This window comes from Aquarana catesbeiana, linkage group LG03 (genome assembly GCF_042186555.1).
Source record: "Aquarana catesbeiana isolate 2022-GZ linkage group LG03, ASM4218655v1, whole genome shotgun sequence".
Lineage (NCBI taxonomy): Eukaryota > Metazoa > Chordata > Amphibia > Anura > Ranidae > Aquarana > Aquarana catesbeiana.
The window spans coordinates 701940187-701957151 of record NC_133326.1 but is presented as its reverse complement, the minus strand read 5'-3'; the positions used below and the strand labels follow the sequence as shown (position 1 = coordinate 701957151).

Here is a 16965-nt window from a genome sequence, read left to right as displayed (position 1 = left end):
TTTTTCCCTCACATGTGGGATTGGACTCTTAAGCTTATAAGGACTTTTTATGCTTTATGGTATCACAAATTATTTTTAATATTTGGTGTGCTGATTTATCATTTAATACTCCTCTCATTGATTACCTAATAGGTCCTTGGATGGATGGAGGGTATTAAATACATGTTTTATATTAGTTCACGTATGATCAACTAACTGGCTTGCTATATATATTCTTAAAGGGGAGTTCTGGAGATCAGATTCCCCCTTTTTCACAAATAGGTGGGGACACATTTATTCATTAGTTTATTTAGCATTTTTAAATTATTTCATTTGAGTATGGATCATCTTTAGAGCGGTTCTGCTCTTATTCACACGTTTAGCACTATTTTTCACACTAGATACCCCAAAAAGGTAGCGCCACTCACCCCTATTTTTTGTAAAAACCACATGTTATATATTTTACGAATTTACGCTCTGGAACTTTGCCGCAGGTGTCGACACCCACCCGGCCTGGTGTGCCCTGGGGGGGGAATACAAACGCATGACTCCTTGTAAGCCGCACTCAGCGAGGCGTTGTCTCCTCCTGGAGTTTTATCCGACCTTGAATCATTTAGGATTATCTGACAGCTCTTAAGGAAATCTTGGTTGGGGGTCCCCACCGCATATATTGGTACTATGTGAGATGGCCATTTTGTGTACATATAGTCATTTAAGCATTTTTCAATCTGATGTGCTAAATGCAGTTTCTTTGCAGCAAACCTATCCTCTGAAGAAGACCCCAAAGAAATAGGTTGAAACGCGTCAGGCTTTGTCAAACATTAGACATTTTTGTCATGTAATGTTATGTACAATTCTGTGTTTGCGTCTTTTGAACTTTTGGGCATGCCCCCTTTAGAGCTCATATTTTAACTATTATGGAAACATTGTATGTCAATAACTTTTAACCACCTCAGCCCCGGAAGAATTTACCTCCTTCCTGACCAGAGCACTTTTTTCCCACAAATAGAGCTTTCTTTTGGTGGTATTTGATCGCCTCTGCGGTTTTCATTTTTTGCAATATAAACAAAAAAAGAGCGACAATTTTGAAAAAAAATTATTATTTTTTACTTTTTGCTATAATAAATATCCCCCAAAAATATATATAAAAAAACTATATTTCTCCTCAGTTTAGGCCAATATGTATTCTTCTACATATTTTTGGTACAAAAAAAATGCAATAAGCATATATTGATTGGTTTGCGCAAAAGTTATAGCGTCTACAAAATAAGGGATAGATTTATAGTATTTTTATTATTATTATTATTTTTACTAGTAATGGTGGCGACCTGCAATTTTTATCGTGGCTGCGACATTATGGCAGACACATCGGTCAATTTTGACACATTTTTGGAACCATTGGCATTAATACAGCGATCAGTGCATTGATTACTGTAAAAATGTCTCTGGCAGCGAAGGGGTTAATACTAGGGGGCAGTGAAGGGGTTAACTGTTCCCTGGGAGGTGATTCTAACTGAAGGGGGAAGGGACTGACTGGAGGAAGTGACAGATCGTGGTTCCTAGTTAATAGGAACACACGATCTGTCACTCCTGTCAGAAGAGGGAAGTGTGTGTTTACACACACGCGTCCCTGTTCTGTGTCTCCTGGTCACGATCGCTCATGGCCGGCGGTCATCGCGACCATCGTCCACGAGCATCGGCACCCCCCACTGTGCAGCATGCGCACGCATGCGCCTGCTGTCCGGACCCCGCAAGACCACGTACAGTAACGTGGTTTCGCGCAGGGGAGCCAACCTGCCGCAGTTATGACCTGTACATACGGTCGGATTTTCCGACGGAGAAAGTGCGATCGGATTGTGTTGTGTGATCGTGTGTGGGCTCCATCTGGCTTTTTCCATCGGAATTTCCGACACACAAAGTTTGAGAGCAGGCTCTAAAATTTTCCGACAACAAAATCCGATCCTTTAAATTCCGGTCGCGTGTAGACAAATCTGACGCACAAAAGCAAGCTATTGGCTATTGCCCCGTTTATAGACCCGACGTACGTATTTTACTTCGCTCCTAAAAAACCCCTCTGGGGGAATTTTCCCATAATACATTATCCGGGGTGTGCGGCACTATTACCTCTCCCTATATGTGTTTTTTCCATGCTACCTTTTAGAATCTAGATATCATACTGTTGTTGGTTGGATGCTTAGGCATTGTATTACTGAAATCAGTTAGCTCTGTGAATCACTTTTGCTAATAGGTTTAAAATAAATGCCTACACAACAAATGATAAACAGAAAAGCATTTTTAAGCTCCCATTCTGGTCTATTTATACTGATTCTTGTGTGCTTTGTGTCCCTCAGGTCACCATCCCACCACCTCCAATAACAGAGGCCTCTGGAAGTTGTGATGCCAACGAGACAAAGCTGACGTTGACCTTCCCAGAAGGACGTCTTAGCTTGATATTCAGAGAGGTATGGAGGGTACAGGCTAGGGGAGCCGGGGGTGGTCTGTAATGGGTATATGAGACATAGAGGGGAAAATATATATTTTTGTACTATTCTTTTTTTGTAGAACAAGAAAGACAGCTCATTTTACCTGGGGGCCATTAAACTTTACCAACGGGAAAAAGGTAATACACCAAACACAACTTGTCTACTAATAATAATAATGTCTATAGACATTATTGTGATTGTTTCCGAATTCAGGTTCACTGAATTATGAGGACATTTGCTCAATCCTAGCCTTCAACGATGCGACATGTATATAACAAGGAATAGCAGGTAGCCCATTTCTCCATAAAGGTAGAGAAACACACCAGAAGCCCAACATCACTCAAGGCAGCTGAAAGCCCCCAGTGGGTGTCTACCAAATTCAACAAAATTCTCAGGTGTATATATTGATATATACAGTGTGCCCCAAATTTTAAGATAATTTAGATTAAAGATCATTTTTAGTCCGGGACCACAGTTTGGGGAGGTGTCTTGACTTCTTTACTGTCAAGCTGGACAAGTGTCTTGGGAAATGTTTTAACATAAATGTGAGTGGTTGTGGTTGTTGCTTTGTAGAATTTGTTATGCAGAGTGGGGATTTTCAGCTGCTTTAGTGGTGTTTGGCTTCTAGTCAAATGTGTTGATGTACTTTAGAAGAAGGAAGGAAGGGGTTACCTCTTTGGCAAACCTGATCTCAATCAATGTATTGCCATATATTTCCTAAGTTTTGAGTTAGGGAATACCCTTTGCACAGGTGTCTTGATGTAGTAATGTGACTTAACATGCGTTTGAAAAGTATGCAAATTAAGCCTCAATTTTAAAATAGTTGCAAGATGGCCTTCACACTGCGCTGCCTAGGGCATCGGCGGTAAAGCGGCGCTATTTCTAGCGCCGTTTTACCGTTGTTTTAGCGGAGCTATTCGGCCGCTAGTGGGGCGGTTTTGGCCCCCTGCTAGCGGCCGAAAAGGGGTTAAATCCGCCCGGTGCTGCATTTTGCCGCCGGCATTGATTTCAATGGGGAGCAGCGGTGGAAAGAAGTTTCAAAGAAGCTGCTGGCAGGACTTTTTGTGACGCCCTGCCAGCGCACTGCTCCAGTGTGAAAGCCCTCGGGGCTTTTCAGGCGCTATACTATTTTTTAGACATCAAAGAAATCCTGGACAGCCGCACTCCAAAAATATTTGCCTTTATTCAATAAAGTGTCATCCAAAATACAGGTCACAGCAGAGTGAAACAAATCTAATGCGTTTCGCACTACACAGAGTGCTTAGTTATAGCTTAGCTATGACTAAGCACTCTGTGTAGTGCAAAACGCGTAAACTTTGTTCCACTCTGCTGTGACCTGTTTTTTGGATGACACTTCATTGAATAAAGGCAAATATTTTTGGAGTACAGCTGTCCAGGATTTCTTTGATGTCTAACTGCTACAGCATTGCCAGCACCTGGACTTCTAGACTGAAGGAGATGCCTTTTACTTTGATCTGACCCACCTGGAACGGTGATACTCTCTCTCTACTTGGATTTCTGGAGTTTGCTATACTATTTTTAGGGCTGTAGCGCCTGAAAAATGGTGGCAGTGTGAAAGGGGTCTAAAGGTAGATTTTCTTTACCCTTCTGCATCTCTATGAGTCTTGCTATGCCTCATGGGACTTGTAGTTTGGCAACAGCTGGAGGTCTGCTAATTGCATATCCCTGTAATAGAGGGTAACAACATGAGGGAATTCCCGCAGCGTGCAGGTAATTCCTCTCTATCGGAGATATAGGCAAAACTTCTCAATGCCTCCATAGGCTTTGATTACTTACAGATCCCGCTGGTCACCATAGACAGGTTTCCACAAGTAGTTGAAGAAAACGACCAGTTGGTATATTCCCAATGCATACGATTCTCCAGCAGTGGTTTCCTTATATGTGATGCTTCTTATCTGTGCCGATCAGATGTTATATTTCAGGATATCCCTGTGGGTTTAACAGAGTGTGGGGTTATCATATGCAGTGTATCTTTTCCATTACAGGGTAGTGTGCTAGATGTTCTTTGTTTTTACAAAGTTGATTACTGCCCTGTTTTAGGAACGAGCTGTAGGGGTCCGTTATGCCGCGTACACACGAGCAGACTTTTGGACCGGACTGGTCAGACGGACCGAGTCGGGCGGACAATCCGATCGTGTGTGGGCTTCATCCGACCTTCAGCGGACTTTTTGAGTCAAAAATCTGACGGACTTTAGATTTGAAACATGCTTCAAATCTATCCGATGGACTCGAGCCCGGTCGAAAAACCTGCTCCTCTGTATGCTAGTCCGACGGACGAAAACCCACGCTAGGGCAGCTATTGGCTACTGGCTATGAACTTCCTTATTTTAGTCTGGTCGTACGTCATCATGTACGAATCCGTCGGACTTTGGTGTGATCGTGTGTAGGCAAGTCCGTTCATTCAAAAGTCCATCGGAAGTCTGTCAGAAGACCGTCGAAAGTCAGTCGGAAAGTCCGCCTATGTGTACGCTGCATTAGTAGCTGGCTTAGAGCCACTATAGAGGTATTTAGGGGGGTGTTCTGTATTGGGGAGGGTGCGTTTGTTTACTGTGGGGATTGTATTTTCCTCCCCTCGGCCATTTACGAGGGGTGCACCACAGTCCCACACAGGGTGTTGTGTTTTAGAGAAGTTGTTTAAGGGAGGGGATAGAAACCCCTTTTTAGGGAGTTCTTCGGGTATGTGGGGATTTCGGGTATTGTGCTAGAGATATTTTGTATACTGTTTTGAGCAATAAAATTAATTTTATAGTTAACTCTATAGGGTGTGTAGAACTCTTTGTTTTTTTTTATTTTTCTATATTGTTGGTCTATTATATTTTGATTACAACCCCACAGGTAATATTGGGTGAGTACTACATATCATAATTAGGTGGGATTCCCATGTCTTCAAAACTTTTGTACTTGTTTTGTTACTCTCCTGCAGTTTTACCAGTCCTGACCATAATACATTTTAATTTTTGGTGTAATAGCCCTGGCTGAGCTCAGACAATCAAGAGCTACTAATCTAGCCATGATTACAACTGGTTTCATTGTTGGCCTTACTCACATTTTCCTAGATTCTTTGCTTAATGGCCCTCATCTTGCTTAGATGTACTTCCTTGCATATTAGTCTAGGTAAGTAAAGCACACTGTATACTAGGTCCACCCCATTCCAGCCTTATTTCCTTGTATTCTAGTCCCAGACTAGGCATCACTTCACTTTCTACATTGGCCAGTCATGCTTAGACATAATCTTTCTATCGCTCTTTCTTGCTTTATAGGTCTGAACTTCTTAACAGCTTATAAGCCTTTAAAAGCCTTGAGTGCCCCACTTGGGTATTATTTTGCCAATAAGGAGGTGAATTTGGCGGTTTCTCCCAATGTGAGCATTGTGCTCATGAATGTCAGGACTCAAGCCTTCAAACTAAGAAATGGATATTTTGGAAGACGTAAGTCATGCTACAACATAATATTGACACTGTGCCTTTTAATGGATAGCAGGTTAGCCAGAGGACAGCAATAAACAGTACACCCATCTAATATAAGTGGAACCCTATCCAATTTGTCTTGTCTCATTCTTTACTTCCACCTTTTGAGAAGGTTATTTGCCAAAGTGAGACTCCTCCCCCAGAACAGGGCTATGGTGACTCCTGTTTCCATTTCAGCGACCAATATACTGACAGTGATTGGCTGATTTCATTGTCTCCTGTACATATAAATAGATGATTGTCTTTCAGCTACATGTACATATACTGCATGGCCTAAAGTTTGTAGACACTTAACCATTACACATACTGTATATGAGCTTGATAGACTCCTCATTCCAAAATTGTGGTCATTAATATGGAGTTTCCTTCCCTTTCCAGCTATAACAGTCTTCACTCTTCTGGGAAGTCTTATAAGCCATATCATAATAGAAAAATAAGGATCTTCACCAGCACACCTTGGTATAGTGATAATCGTGTCCTTTATTCACATAAAGCAACAAGCATCCCAGACTAATGTTTAGGGACCTTACAGGACCTCTCACTCTGCCTTGAAAAATGGATCTTGTGATGTCCTGATGCACAACACTGCAGTTCATCTCATACCAACTAGTTGGAACATCCTCTTTCCACTAGTTCATGGCTTGTGTGGCCCAAGAGTGGGAGACACCCTATTACCAATATTTTTCTAAGAAAGACACCTCCATGCTTTATGATCACCTTATTTGCCTGTAGGCCAGGAGATATACAAAGCCAGAGCTTCAGACAGCTCCTTGTGCTCATGCTGAGAGGTGGCTGACCTTTTCAACAGCTGCAATCAAGCAAGGCTGTGTGTGATAACAGCAGAAATTTGGTGGCAGCCCTTTGCTTGCAGTTAATCCAGCACACACCTTGCCTGTCCTCAACTCTGTAATATAGCCTTTCCTGGGCAAGTACCCAGGATTCTAAGATGTTCCACACCAGGCCAGAAAGGTTTGCCAACAGTTTCACCAATTAAACCAGGCCATGGCTTACCTTGCAGAAAAACGGTGACACAACTTCTGCCCATAACAGATTAGTGTGTGACAAAACTGCCCTCTGGTGTTTGATGTTGGGGACATTATGCAGGGGATAAATCACTTGTTGGAGATAGCCCAGTATGTGCTTGAGGTGCTGGCCTGCACTAATGCAGGTGCCTTGTTAGAAATGGCCATTAGCTGAGGTGTGCATTTAGGCCTGTTTGTGCAGTCTTTTTTATGTTGTGCCAAATGCCACACTTTCTTCCCCACTAAGAGCTGTAGCTTTATTTTTTTTTAAGAGGACACCCTTCCCATGCCTTCTGTCTCCAGTCTCCACATTCTGGTTGTTCTGCCTTCAAACTGTGGTGTCACTGGCCTGTATGTAACCAGCAATACCTAAGGACTTATGTGTAAAAAAAATTCTATGCTTAGCGCAAATCATTTAAGTATTGGGCAGCAGTACTCATATACATTCACTGGCCACTGTATTAGGACCACCTCGGACCCTCATTTGCCTTCAGAACTGCCTTCATTCTTCGTGACAAACATTCAACAAGGTGTTGGACACATTCCTCAGAGATTTTGCTCCATAGTAGACATGCGCACTGACAAAAAATGTGTTTGTTTTCGTTTCATTTGTTTTGTTTTGTTTTTTTTCATTTTTCGGGTCACTCGTTATGATCGCAATTTGTAAATTCATAAAAAATCGTAAATTAGAAAAAAAAAATCAGAAATTCGGAAATTAGAAAAAAAAAAAATCGGGAATTCTAAAACCCGAAAATCTGAAATAATAACTAACTAATAATAACTTAACTATTACTAACTATTATAGGTATTGGAATTCCCTTTCAAATTTGGCTGTTAGTGAATGTAACGAATACGAATTTATCCAAAGTTACCATTTATCCGAAGTAACGAATTCCGCATCTAAACAAATGGAATAGAACAAATTAATAAAAACAAACAATAATAATAATACGTTTTTATTATTTTAATTGTAATTTATTATTATTAATTTGTTACGTTCCATTCGTTTAGATACGGCATTCATTATTTCGGATAATTCGTAACTTCGGATAAATTTGTATACAGTATCTCACAAAAGTGAGTACACTTCTCACATTTTTGTAAATATTTTATTCTATCTTTTCATGTGACAACACTGAAGAAATGGCACTTTGCGACAATGTAAAGTAGTGAGTGTACAGCTTGTATAACAGTGTAAATTTGCTGTCCCCTCAAAATAACTTAACACACAGCCATTAATGTCTAAACCGCTGGCAGCAAAAGTGAGTACACCCCTAAGTGAAAATGTCCAAATTGGACCCAATTAGCCACTTTCCCTCCCCGGTGTCATGTGACTCGTTAGCGTTACAAGGTCTCAAGTATGAATGGGGAGCAGGTGTGTTAAATTTGGTGTTATCGCTCTCACTCTCTCATACTGGTCACTGGAAGTTTCGACATGGCAGCTCATGGCAAAGAGATCTCTGAGGATCTGAAAAAAAGATTTGTTGCTCTAAATAAAGATGGTCTAGGCTATAAGAAGATTGCCAAGACCCTGAAACTGAGCTGCAGCACAGTGGCCAAGACCATACAGCGGTTTAACAGGACAGGTTCCACTCAGAACAGGCCTCACCATGGTCGACCAAAGAGCAGGGCCGGATTTGCCACAAGGCCACCGAGGCCAGGCCTCGGGGCGGCAGTGGTGCAGGGGCGGCGCTGCTCCTGCGGTGACTTCGCGGCCTCACCCCCTTCCAGGCTGCCCGTTAAAGTCGATTAAGGGCACCAGTGCCCTTAGAAAAGATGGCCGCGAGCCGCCCACTACTGCGCATGCACCGTTCCGAAGCCGGCCGGGCTCGGGAAAGCTCGTACGTGCTCGGCTGGGCAGTGCATGCGCAGTAGTGTGATTGCGCTGCCCGGCGCCATTTTTGAAAAGTTCGATAAGTAATGTCAGCGGTGCGGCGGCGGGGGAGAGAGATGACATCTCTCATTGCCCGCACTGCTGTTCCACCCTCCTCCATCTGGTGGCAGCCAGGCAGCGTGGCAAGTGACATCAACATCTGGTGGCAGCCAGGCAGCGTGGCAAGTGACATCTCCATCTGGTGGCAGCATGGCAAGTGACATCTCCATCTGGTGGCAGTGTGGCAAGTGACATCTCCATCTGGTGGCAGCCAGGCAGTGTGGCAAGTGACATCTCCATCCGGTGGCAGGCAGGCAGTGTGGCAAGTGACATCTCCATCTGGTGGCAGGCAGCGTGGCAAGTGACATCTCCATCTGGTGGCAGGCAGCGTGGCTAGTGACATCTCCATCTGGTGGCAGGCAGTGTGGCAAGTGACATCTCCATCTGGTGGCAGCGTGGCAAGTGACATCTCCATCTGGTGGCAGCATGGCAAGTGACATCCCCATCTGGTGGCAGGCAGCGTGGCAAGTGACATCTCCATCTGGTGGCAGCGTGGCAAGTGACATCTCCATCTGGTGGCAGCGTGGCAAGTAACATCTCCATCTGGTGGCAGCGTGGCAAGTGACATCTTCATCTGGTGGCAGGCATAGTGGCAAGTGACGTGCTCAGGGCTCCCAATGATTCTGCATTATGGTGAGTTGAACTATTTCATTTTACATTACAATGTAATGATAGAAGTAATGTGTTTCAATCATCCTGACACCATAACAACCATGGTGCCGGGGATGATTGAAGCACTAACACCAGCCATTGCCCTGAAAAATTGCCCGCGAAAAATCCTTACCCCTCGCGCGCTTACCCTGAAGTATTTTTAGTCTGTACAATTAAAGCCAGTTATTTTCAGTGTTCTTGTGTGTGGAGATATGTTTTTAATTAATCTATTGTAGCAGTCATCGATTAAGGACAAGAATGGTGGTGTGTGTGTGTGGGGGGGGCGGCATTGAAGGACCCGGCCTTGGGGCGGCAAAGGGAGTAAATCCGGGCCTGCCAAAGAGGTTGAGTGCATGTGCCCAGCGTCATATCCAGAGGTTGTCTTTGGGAAATAGACGTATGAGTGCTGCCAGCATTGCTGCAGAGGTTGAAGGGGTGGGGGGTCAGCCTGTCAGTGCTCAGACCATAAACCGCACACTGCATCAAATTGGTCTGCATGGCTGTCATCCCAGAAGGAAGCCTCTTCTAAAGATGATGCACAAGAAAGACCGCAGCCAGTTTGCTGAAAACTGGAATACTGGAACCATGTCCTGTGGTCTGATGAGACCAAGATAAACGTATTTGGTTCAGATTGTGTCAAGCACGTGTGGCGGCAACCAGGTGAGGAGTACAAAGACAAGTGTGTCTTGCCTACAGTCAAGCATGGTGGTGGGAGTGTCGTGGTCTGGGGCTGCATGAGTGCTGCCGGCACTGGGGAGCTACAGTTCATTGAGGGAACCATGAATGCCAACATGTACTGTGACATACTGAAGCACAGCATGATCCCCTCCCTTCAGAGACTGGGCCGCAGGGCAGTATTCCAATATCATAACGACCCCAAACACACCACCAAGATGACCACTGCCTTTCTAAAGACGCTGAGGGTAAAGGTGATGGACTGGCCAAGCATGTCTCCAGACCTAAACCCTATTGAGCATCTGTGGGGCATCCTCAAACGGAAGGTGGAGAAGTGCAAGGTCTCTAACAACCACCAGCTCCATGATGTCATCATGGAGGAGGGGAAGAGGACTCCAGTGGCAACCTGTGAAGCTCTGGTGAACTCCATACCCAAGAGGGTTAAGGCAGTGCTGAAAAATAATGGCCACACAAAATATTGACACTTTGGGCCCAATTTGGACATTTTCACTTAGGGGTGTACTCACTTTTGTTGCCAGCGGTTTTGACAATAACGGCTGTGTGTTGAGTTATTTTGAGGAGACAGCAAATTTACACTGTTATACAAGCTGTACACTCACTACTTTACATTGTAGCAAAATGTCATTTCTTCAGTGTTGTCACATGAAAAGATAGAATAAAATATTTACAAAATTGTGAGGGGTGTACTCACTTTTGTGAGATACTGTACATTATGATCACTAAGAGCCACATTTGAACGGAAATTTCAATACCTTTAATAGCTAGTAATAGTTAAGTTATCATTTCAGATTTTCGAATTTCCGATTTTTTTCAAATTTCCGATTTTTTCAAATTTGCGTTTTTTTTATTTATAAAGTTCCTTAAAGGGGTTTTCGTTAATACGCTCACTAAGAGCCAAATTTAACAAGGGGCCCCCCTAGATCCCGCCCCCCCCATTTTCTTGCCCCCCCTTTCCTGACCTGCCGGGCTGCATGCTCGTATAAGGGTCTCTTATGGATTTTGGGGGGGCCCACTTCTTTCTTTTCTTATTTTGGCGCGGGGTACCCCTTAAAATACCCATCAGGCCTGGTAAGGACTGGGGGGACCCCATGCCATTTTCAAATCGATCGATCCTTTTTCGACCAGTCCGAATTGTAGTCGTTCTAAAAAGTTGGAATTCGTTTGAAAATGAATAAATGAAACAAATTTAAACAAATTTCAATGAAATTCATTACTATTTGTTACGATTTCATTTGCATATGTCTAACAGGTAGTACTGGTGGCAATCTAAGCATGGAAGCCAGTTATACAGATGTAGAAAAGAGATACAAAATAGAACATTCAAAATATTGATATGGTTAGATAAAAGAGTACTAGAATCTTTTTGCTATTAATCAAATGACTAAGTATACTTGACAGAGCCAGAGTTAAAGTCACAAAAGAGGTCTAAGTCCTAAACAACCCAGGACTCTGGACCAGTTCCTAATTATAAAGAATCTCAGTTCTGGAACTGCTGTTGTTGGTTTGTCTGATCCAGGAAGAAGGACTAGGCAGCACAATGCTATCGTGCCTACTGGTTTGAAACTAGTCAGTGACCTAAGACCATCAACCTTCAATATATATTACTGGGAGGAAGATTAAGAAAAGGGAGTGGAGACCACCAAATCTATTTCTGTCAGAAACCATGAAATCAGTCCGAGACAGAAGTACAGTTAAATCACACTTGTTTAATAATAAAAGTAAAAAGAACAATTGTAGTTAAAACATAGCCAAAGTTCAGTAACCGGAATGGATAGTCAGCCAAGCTAGAAGTCAGGGATCAATGTAGTGGAGCAGCAAGCAGGATCTGGAGCCAGAAGGGATATCAGCAAAGCAAGTCTTGAACAGGATCGCAGGAGAGCGTCTCAGTTTCTGAGATGTTGACCAAGGCGAAGGCAGAGCTCCTCTGGACTGGGTGGCTTAAGTAGGCAGGACTGACGAGCAGGATATAATCAACAGGTGAGTAACTGTGGAGAGATAGGAGCTGGCAATTAGCCGACAGCTGGGCAGCCAGCTCAGAGAAGGAAGGGCTGAGCCCAACCCTGACAATTTCCTAGAAGTGGCAGATTGCCACCAGCTTCAGAAGATGGGTAAAAGAAGAAAGGAAAGAAAAGATAAGGACGAGGGGAGGATGTAGAAGGAGCAGGGGGTGTATAGGTCTGAGGCAGGTGAGGAGAGGGAGGTTAAGAAGGTAAGGGGGGAGAAAGAAAAAAAAGGGGGGTGAAGAGGGAATTAGGGGGGTATAAGGAGGAAAGGGTAAATGAGAGAAGATGTATAAGTAAGAGAATAGAGAAAAGTAGAATTGTTAGGAGGGGGAGGGAAAGATATCCTGATTACATGCCTATCTACACGTGAAATAAGTTGTTTTTTAGGTGACGAGAGTATATCAGACTCTCTGAGAGAGGGTCTAAGCTGCTTCCTGTGTTGCTGTGTACCGCAGAAGCTCTCTATACAGCCAGAGCTCCAATAGATGCAGCCATCTAGATGGCCTACCGGACATGCCCCCCTGATTGCACATTTTCAAGTGTTTTTTTTCTTTCTATGCAGAATGTGTTGCTCTCTTAAATATTTATTTTAATCTTAAAAAAAAAAAAAAAGATACATGTTATCCGGTTTAGTTATTGATAGAAATATTATGTTTTTATCTTCCAGTGTGGAAACCTCCAAAAAAAATGTGGATGGTAAACATGCTTACCCCGCTGATCTATACTGTTGTGTTCCTGGTGGCTCTTCCTCTCAATATCATGGCGATTATAATATTCCTGGTGAAGATGAAGGTCAGGAAGCCAGCAGTGGTCTACATGCTGAACCTCGCCACTGCAGATGTCCTCTTCGTTAGCGTCCTGCCTTTTCAAGTTGTCTACCGATTTTTAGAAAATAACTGGCTCATCGGAGAAGGAATGTGTCGCTTTGTCACGGCAGCATATTACTGTAACATGTACTGCTCCATCCTGCTCATGACCAGTATCAGCGTGGACCGTTTCCTGGCCGTAGTCTACCCGGTGCGGTCTCTCTCCTGGCGCACAGTGACCCGAGCCTGGCTGGTGTGTGGTGTCATCTGGGTCATCTCATTGGCCAGTACTGTGCCCCTTCTCATGCGTAAACAATCAGTCCGTATGCTAAATATCACAACATGTCATGATAATAAGAACGTTTATGTTCACCGTGGTTATTATTTTTACTTTTTCACCACTCTTATCTCACTTTTCTTTTTCCTACCATTATTCATTACAACTTTCTGTTACATTGGAACCATCTGCGGTCTCAGTAGATCAAAATTTGATCGCACCCATAAGAGATTGCGAGCTATCCGTCTATCCGTGGTTGTGCTCAGTGTGTTTGTCCTTTGCTTTGGCCCCACCAATGTCCTCTATTTTATCCACTATGTGAAGGTGTATACGTATTCGGAAGGCTCTCTGCATTATACCTACATCCTCTGTGCCAGTATCAGCAGCATAAACTGTTGTTTGGATCCTCTTATCTATTATTTAGCATCCTCTGATTTTCGGAGATACGTCTACAGCTTGCTCTGTTATAAGAAAGATCATCGCCCTCCTTTAAAGCTATCACAGACCCCTACAAACAACGAACAGACTGAAAGCACTCTTTAACCACTTTCTTACTGTGCACTTATACCCCCTTCCCACCCAGACCAATTTTCAGCTTTCGGCGCTCTCATACTTTGAATGAAAATTCCGCGGTCATGCAGCACCGTACCAATATGACATTTTTATCATTTTTTTCACACAAACAGAGCTTTCTTTTGGTCGTATTTAATCACCACAGGGTTTTATGTTTTGGCTAAATAAATGTAAAATGATCAAAATTTAGGAAAAAAAAAGAAAACTTGCAATAGTTTATTATAAAGTTTTGGAAACATGTAATTTTTCTCCTTCGCTGATGCACGGTGACAAGGCTGCACTAATGGGCACTAGTAGGCTGCACTGATAGGTGGCATTGATAGGCGGCCCTGATGGGCACTGATAGGCAGCACTGATAAATGACACTGATGATGAGGTAGCGATGGGCAGTGATTGGCAGTACTGATGGGCACTGATAGGTAGCACTGGTGGGCACTGATTAGCAGTACTGATGGGCACTGATAGATGGCAATGGTGGGCATTGATTAGCAGCACTGGAGGGCACTGATTAGCGGCATTGGAGGGCACTGATTGACGGCATTGGAGGGCACTGATTGACGGCATTGGAGGGCACTGATTAGCAGCACTGTTGGGCACTAAGGGGACCGATGTCCCTCTAACAGAAGCTGGTTAACGGCTTTCTTCTTTTCTTCATGAGCAGGGAAGACCCTCACCATGCCAACATCTAAAATATATATTCAAGGATTGACCAAGTCAAAAAATTAGCTGAATTTGTGGGCACACAATGAGAGAGAGAATCAGTAAAAAAGTATACATTTTATTACAACACAATTAAAAAACATATAAACAACATACAAACAACACCCTGTATGGACACAGTTACCAGTTACCCAATAATGCAGTTATAGAGGACTGGACCTACGGTACAAAGATTAATGTAATACTGTATCAAGGTAAAAAAAAAATTTCTGATCCAGTAATGCCTCCAAAAACTTGCTTGTGGATGCATTTCACTAAAATATTAGCTTCCTCAGGACAGATGCTAGGTAGGTGCTGGCATACTTAAAAACAAGAGAGTACATGTATAAGTATTTAATGTAGTATATATCTTTATAAGTATGAATTATGTTTGTTACAACATTTCTCCAGGAGGAGTGCATACCGTATATACTCGAGTATAAGCCGAGTGTTTCAGCACATTTTTTTGTGCTAAAAATGCCCCCCTCGGCTTATACTGGAGTCAAGCACTTTTCTGCAGCAGAGAATGTCATTTTCTGAACCAACTTTGGGGTCCCTTATCTCTGGGCCACTTGGTGCTAGGAACCCCACATTTGTTGTGCAAACCCAGTGGAACTAGCACTACAACATATCCAAAGCTGGGGTTCCTAGCACTAAGTGGCCCCAAGATTCGGTTCTGAAAATGTCATTCTCTGCTGCAGAAAAGTGCTTGACCCCAGTATTAGCCGAGGGGGGCATTTTCAGCACAAAATAATGTGCTGAAAAACTCGGCTTATACTCGAGTATATATACGGTATGTACTCCTCCTGGAGAAATGTTGTAACAATCATAATACATACTTATATAGATATATACTACATTAAATACTTAAAAAAGTATTCTCTTGTTTTTAAATATACCAGTGCCTACCCATACCCATATCTCGGGCCACTTGGTGCTATGCCCAGCTATGGCTATGTTATAGTTCTAGATCCACTGGGTTTGCACACCAAATTTGGGGTTCCTAGCATCAAGTGGCCCAGAGATACGGGGCCCCAAAGTCGGTTAACTGTGTCTATCTGCAGCAATGTCATTTAGGGGGCCCTTTGGGTCCAGATACCCCAAATTTTGGCTGCAGCTAGGGGGCAACTAGGAACCCTTAACTACCAAGTTTGAAGTTCGGGGGACCTATGGCTGCAAATGGGCACAGTGAGGCATGCAAATGGGCACAGTGAGGCTGCAAATGGGCATTGTTGACCCTCTTTTCCACTTACAGTAGCTGCGCATTTCTCACCCTAGGCTTATACTCGAGTCAATAAGTTTTTCCAGTTTTTTCAGGTAAAATTAGGTGCCTTGGCTTATATTTGCGTTGGCTTATACTTGAGTATACGGTATACACGAAGACTGATTACACATAGATATAACAACGTGTATGCTTGCTGGTAAACTTGTGGCTCAAGGTGTAGGAGAACTTGACCAAACTGACAGACAACCGAAAAAAACTAAATTGCATATGTGTGTCTATGGTAGTAGGATACAAATATATCATGTGGGCTATAGTAGATACCACTAAATAAAACAAAAAACAACAAGCATATGTTTTATAGATTAGGGTGCTAATATAAAGGTCCCCCAATTCAAAGACCGATTTGTGTTAGACTTAGCTCTCACCTGGTATATAGTAGTCATGTATAGGTATTTGAATATAAATCCCACACAGCGGTAAGTGGTCACAAATTCCCACTATAAGCGTGTTCAATACTGTAGCTAAAAATAAACCAAGTCAATAGTCAGATAATGACCCCTTAGATAGGGTATATATAATACAGAAAAATTACAAAAGAAAATATGCAGAGAGTATATATGAATGGTACCTACCAATAGTACCAAAAATGGACATACAGGAATTGGTAAGAAAAGACTTCTCGACGACTTTGTACAGTAAATATGCTGTTGTTTTGTGAACTAACAACTCTGTGATGACTCATCTCCTAACACTTCCATATACATTACTTTTGTACTTTTTGGCACTTCTAAACCTTTTTTTAAACAAACATTTTATTCTTTAAATGATATAGATTTTTTTTAACTTGCTGATTTTAGATATTGGGTTCTCTTAATAGTTATGAGTAACATACTGTATATTTAAAAAATAAATATTTAGAAAAATACTTTTTTTTTCACATGCCCTTTACATATTTTATGCTTTACTGTAGAACTTGTCACCGCAACATTCGCCTGATGAAGTGGTAGTTGGAATTGAAACATGTTACTTGGTGCTTAATAAATAAACTGTTGCTTTGTTCACTCCATGATGACTCCGTGATGACTCATGTTCACTCCCATTTTGACTTTTGGACTTTTTGGTACTTCTAA

At 42.7% G+C, this 16965-nt stretch overlaps 1 protein-coding gene across 1 annotated transcript in view; it reads left to right on the top strand.

Annotated features, from left to right (window-relative positions):
- Positions 1–14981, top strand: part of LOC141133603 (uncharacterized) — a 68319-nt gene extending 53338 nt beyond the window's left edge. Inside the window, exons 7-10 of the mRNA XM_073623072.1 lie at positions 2331–2441; positions 2542–2599; positions 5744–5911; positions 12923–14981. Of these exons, the coding sequence (XP_073479173.1) occupies positions 2331–2441; positions 2542–2599; positions 5744–5911; positions 12923–13881 (1296 nt within the window). The 3' untranslated portion in view covers positions 13882–14981. The remainder of the gene's footprint in view (positions 1–2330; positions 2442–2541; positions 2600–5743; positions 5912–12922) is intronic.
- The last annotated feature ends 1984 nt before the right edge of the window (positions 14982–16965 follow it).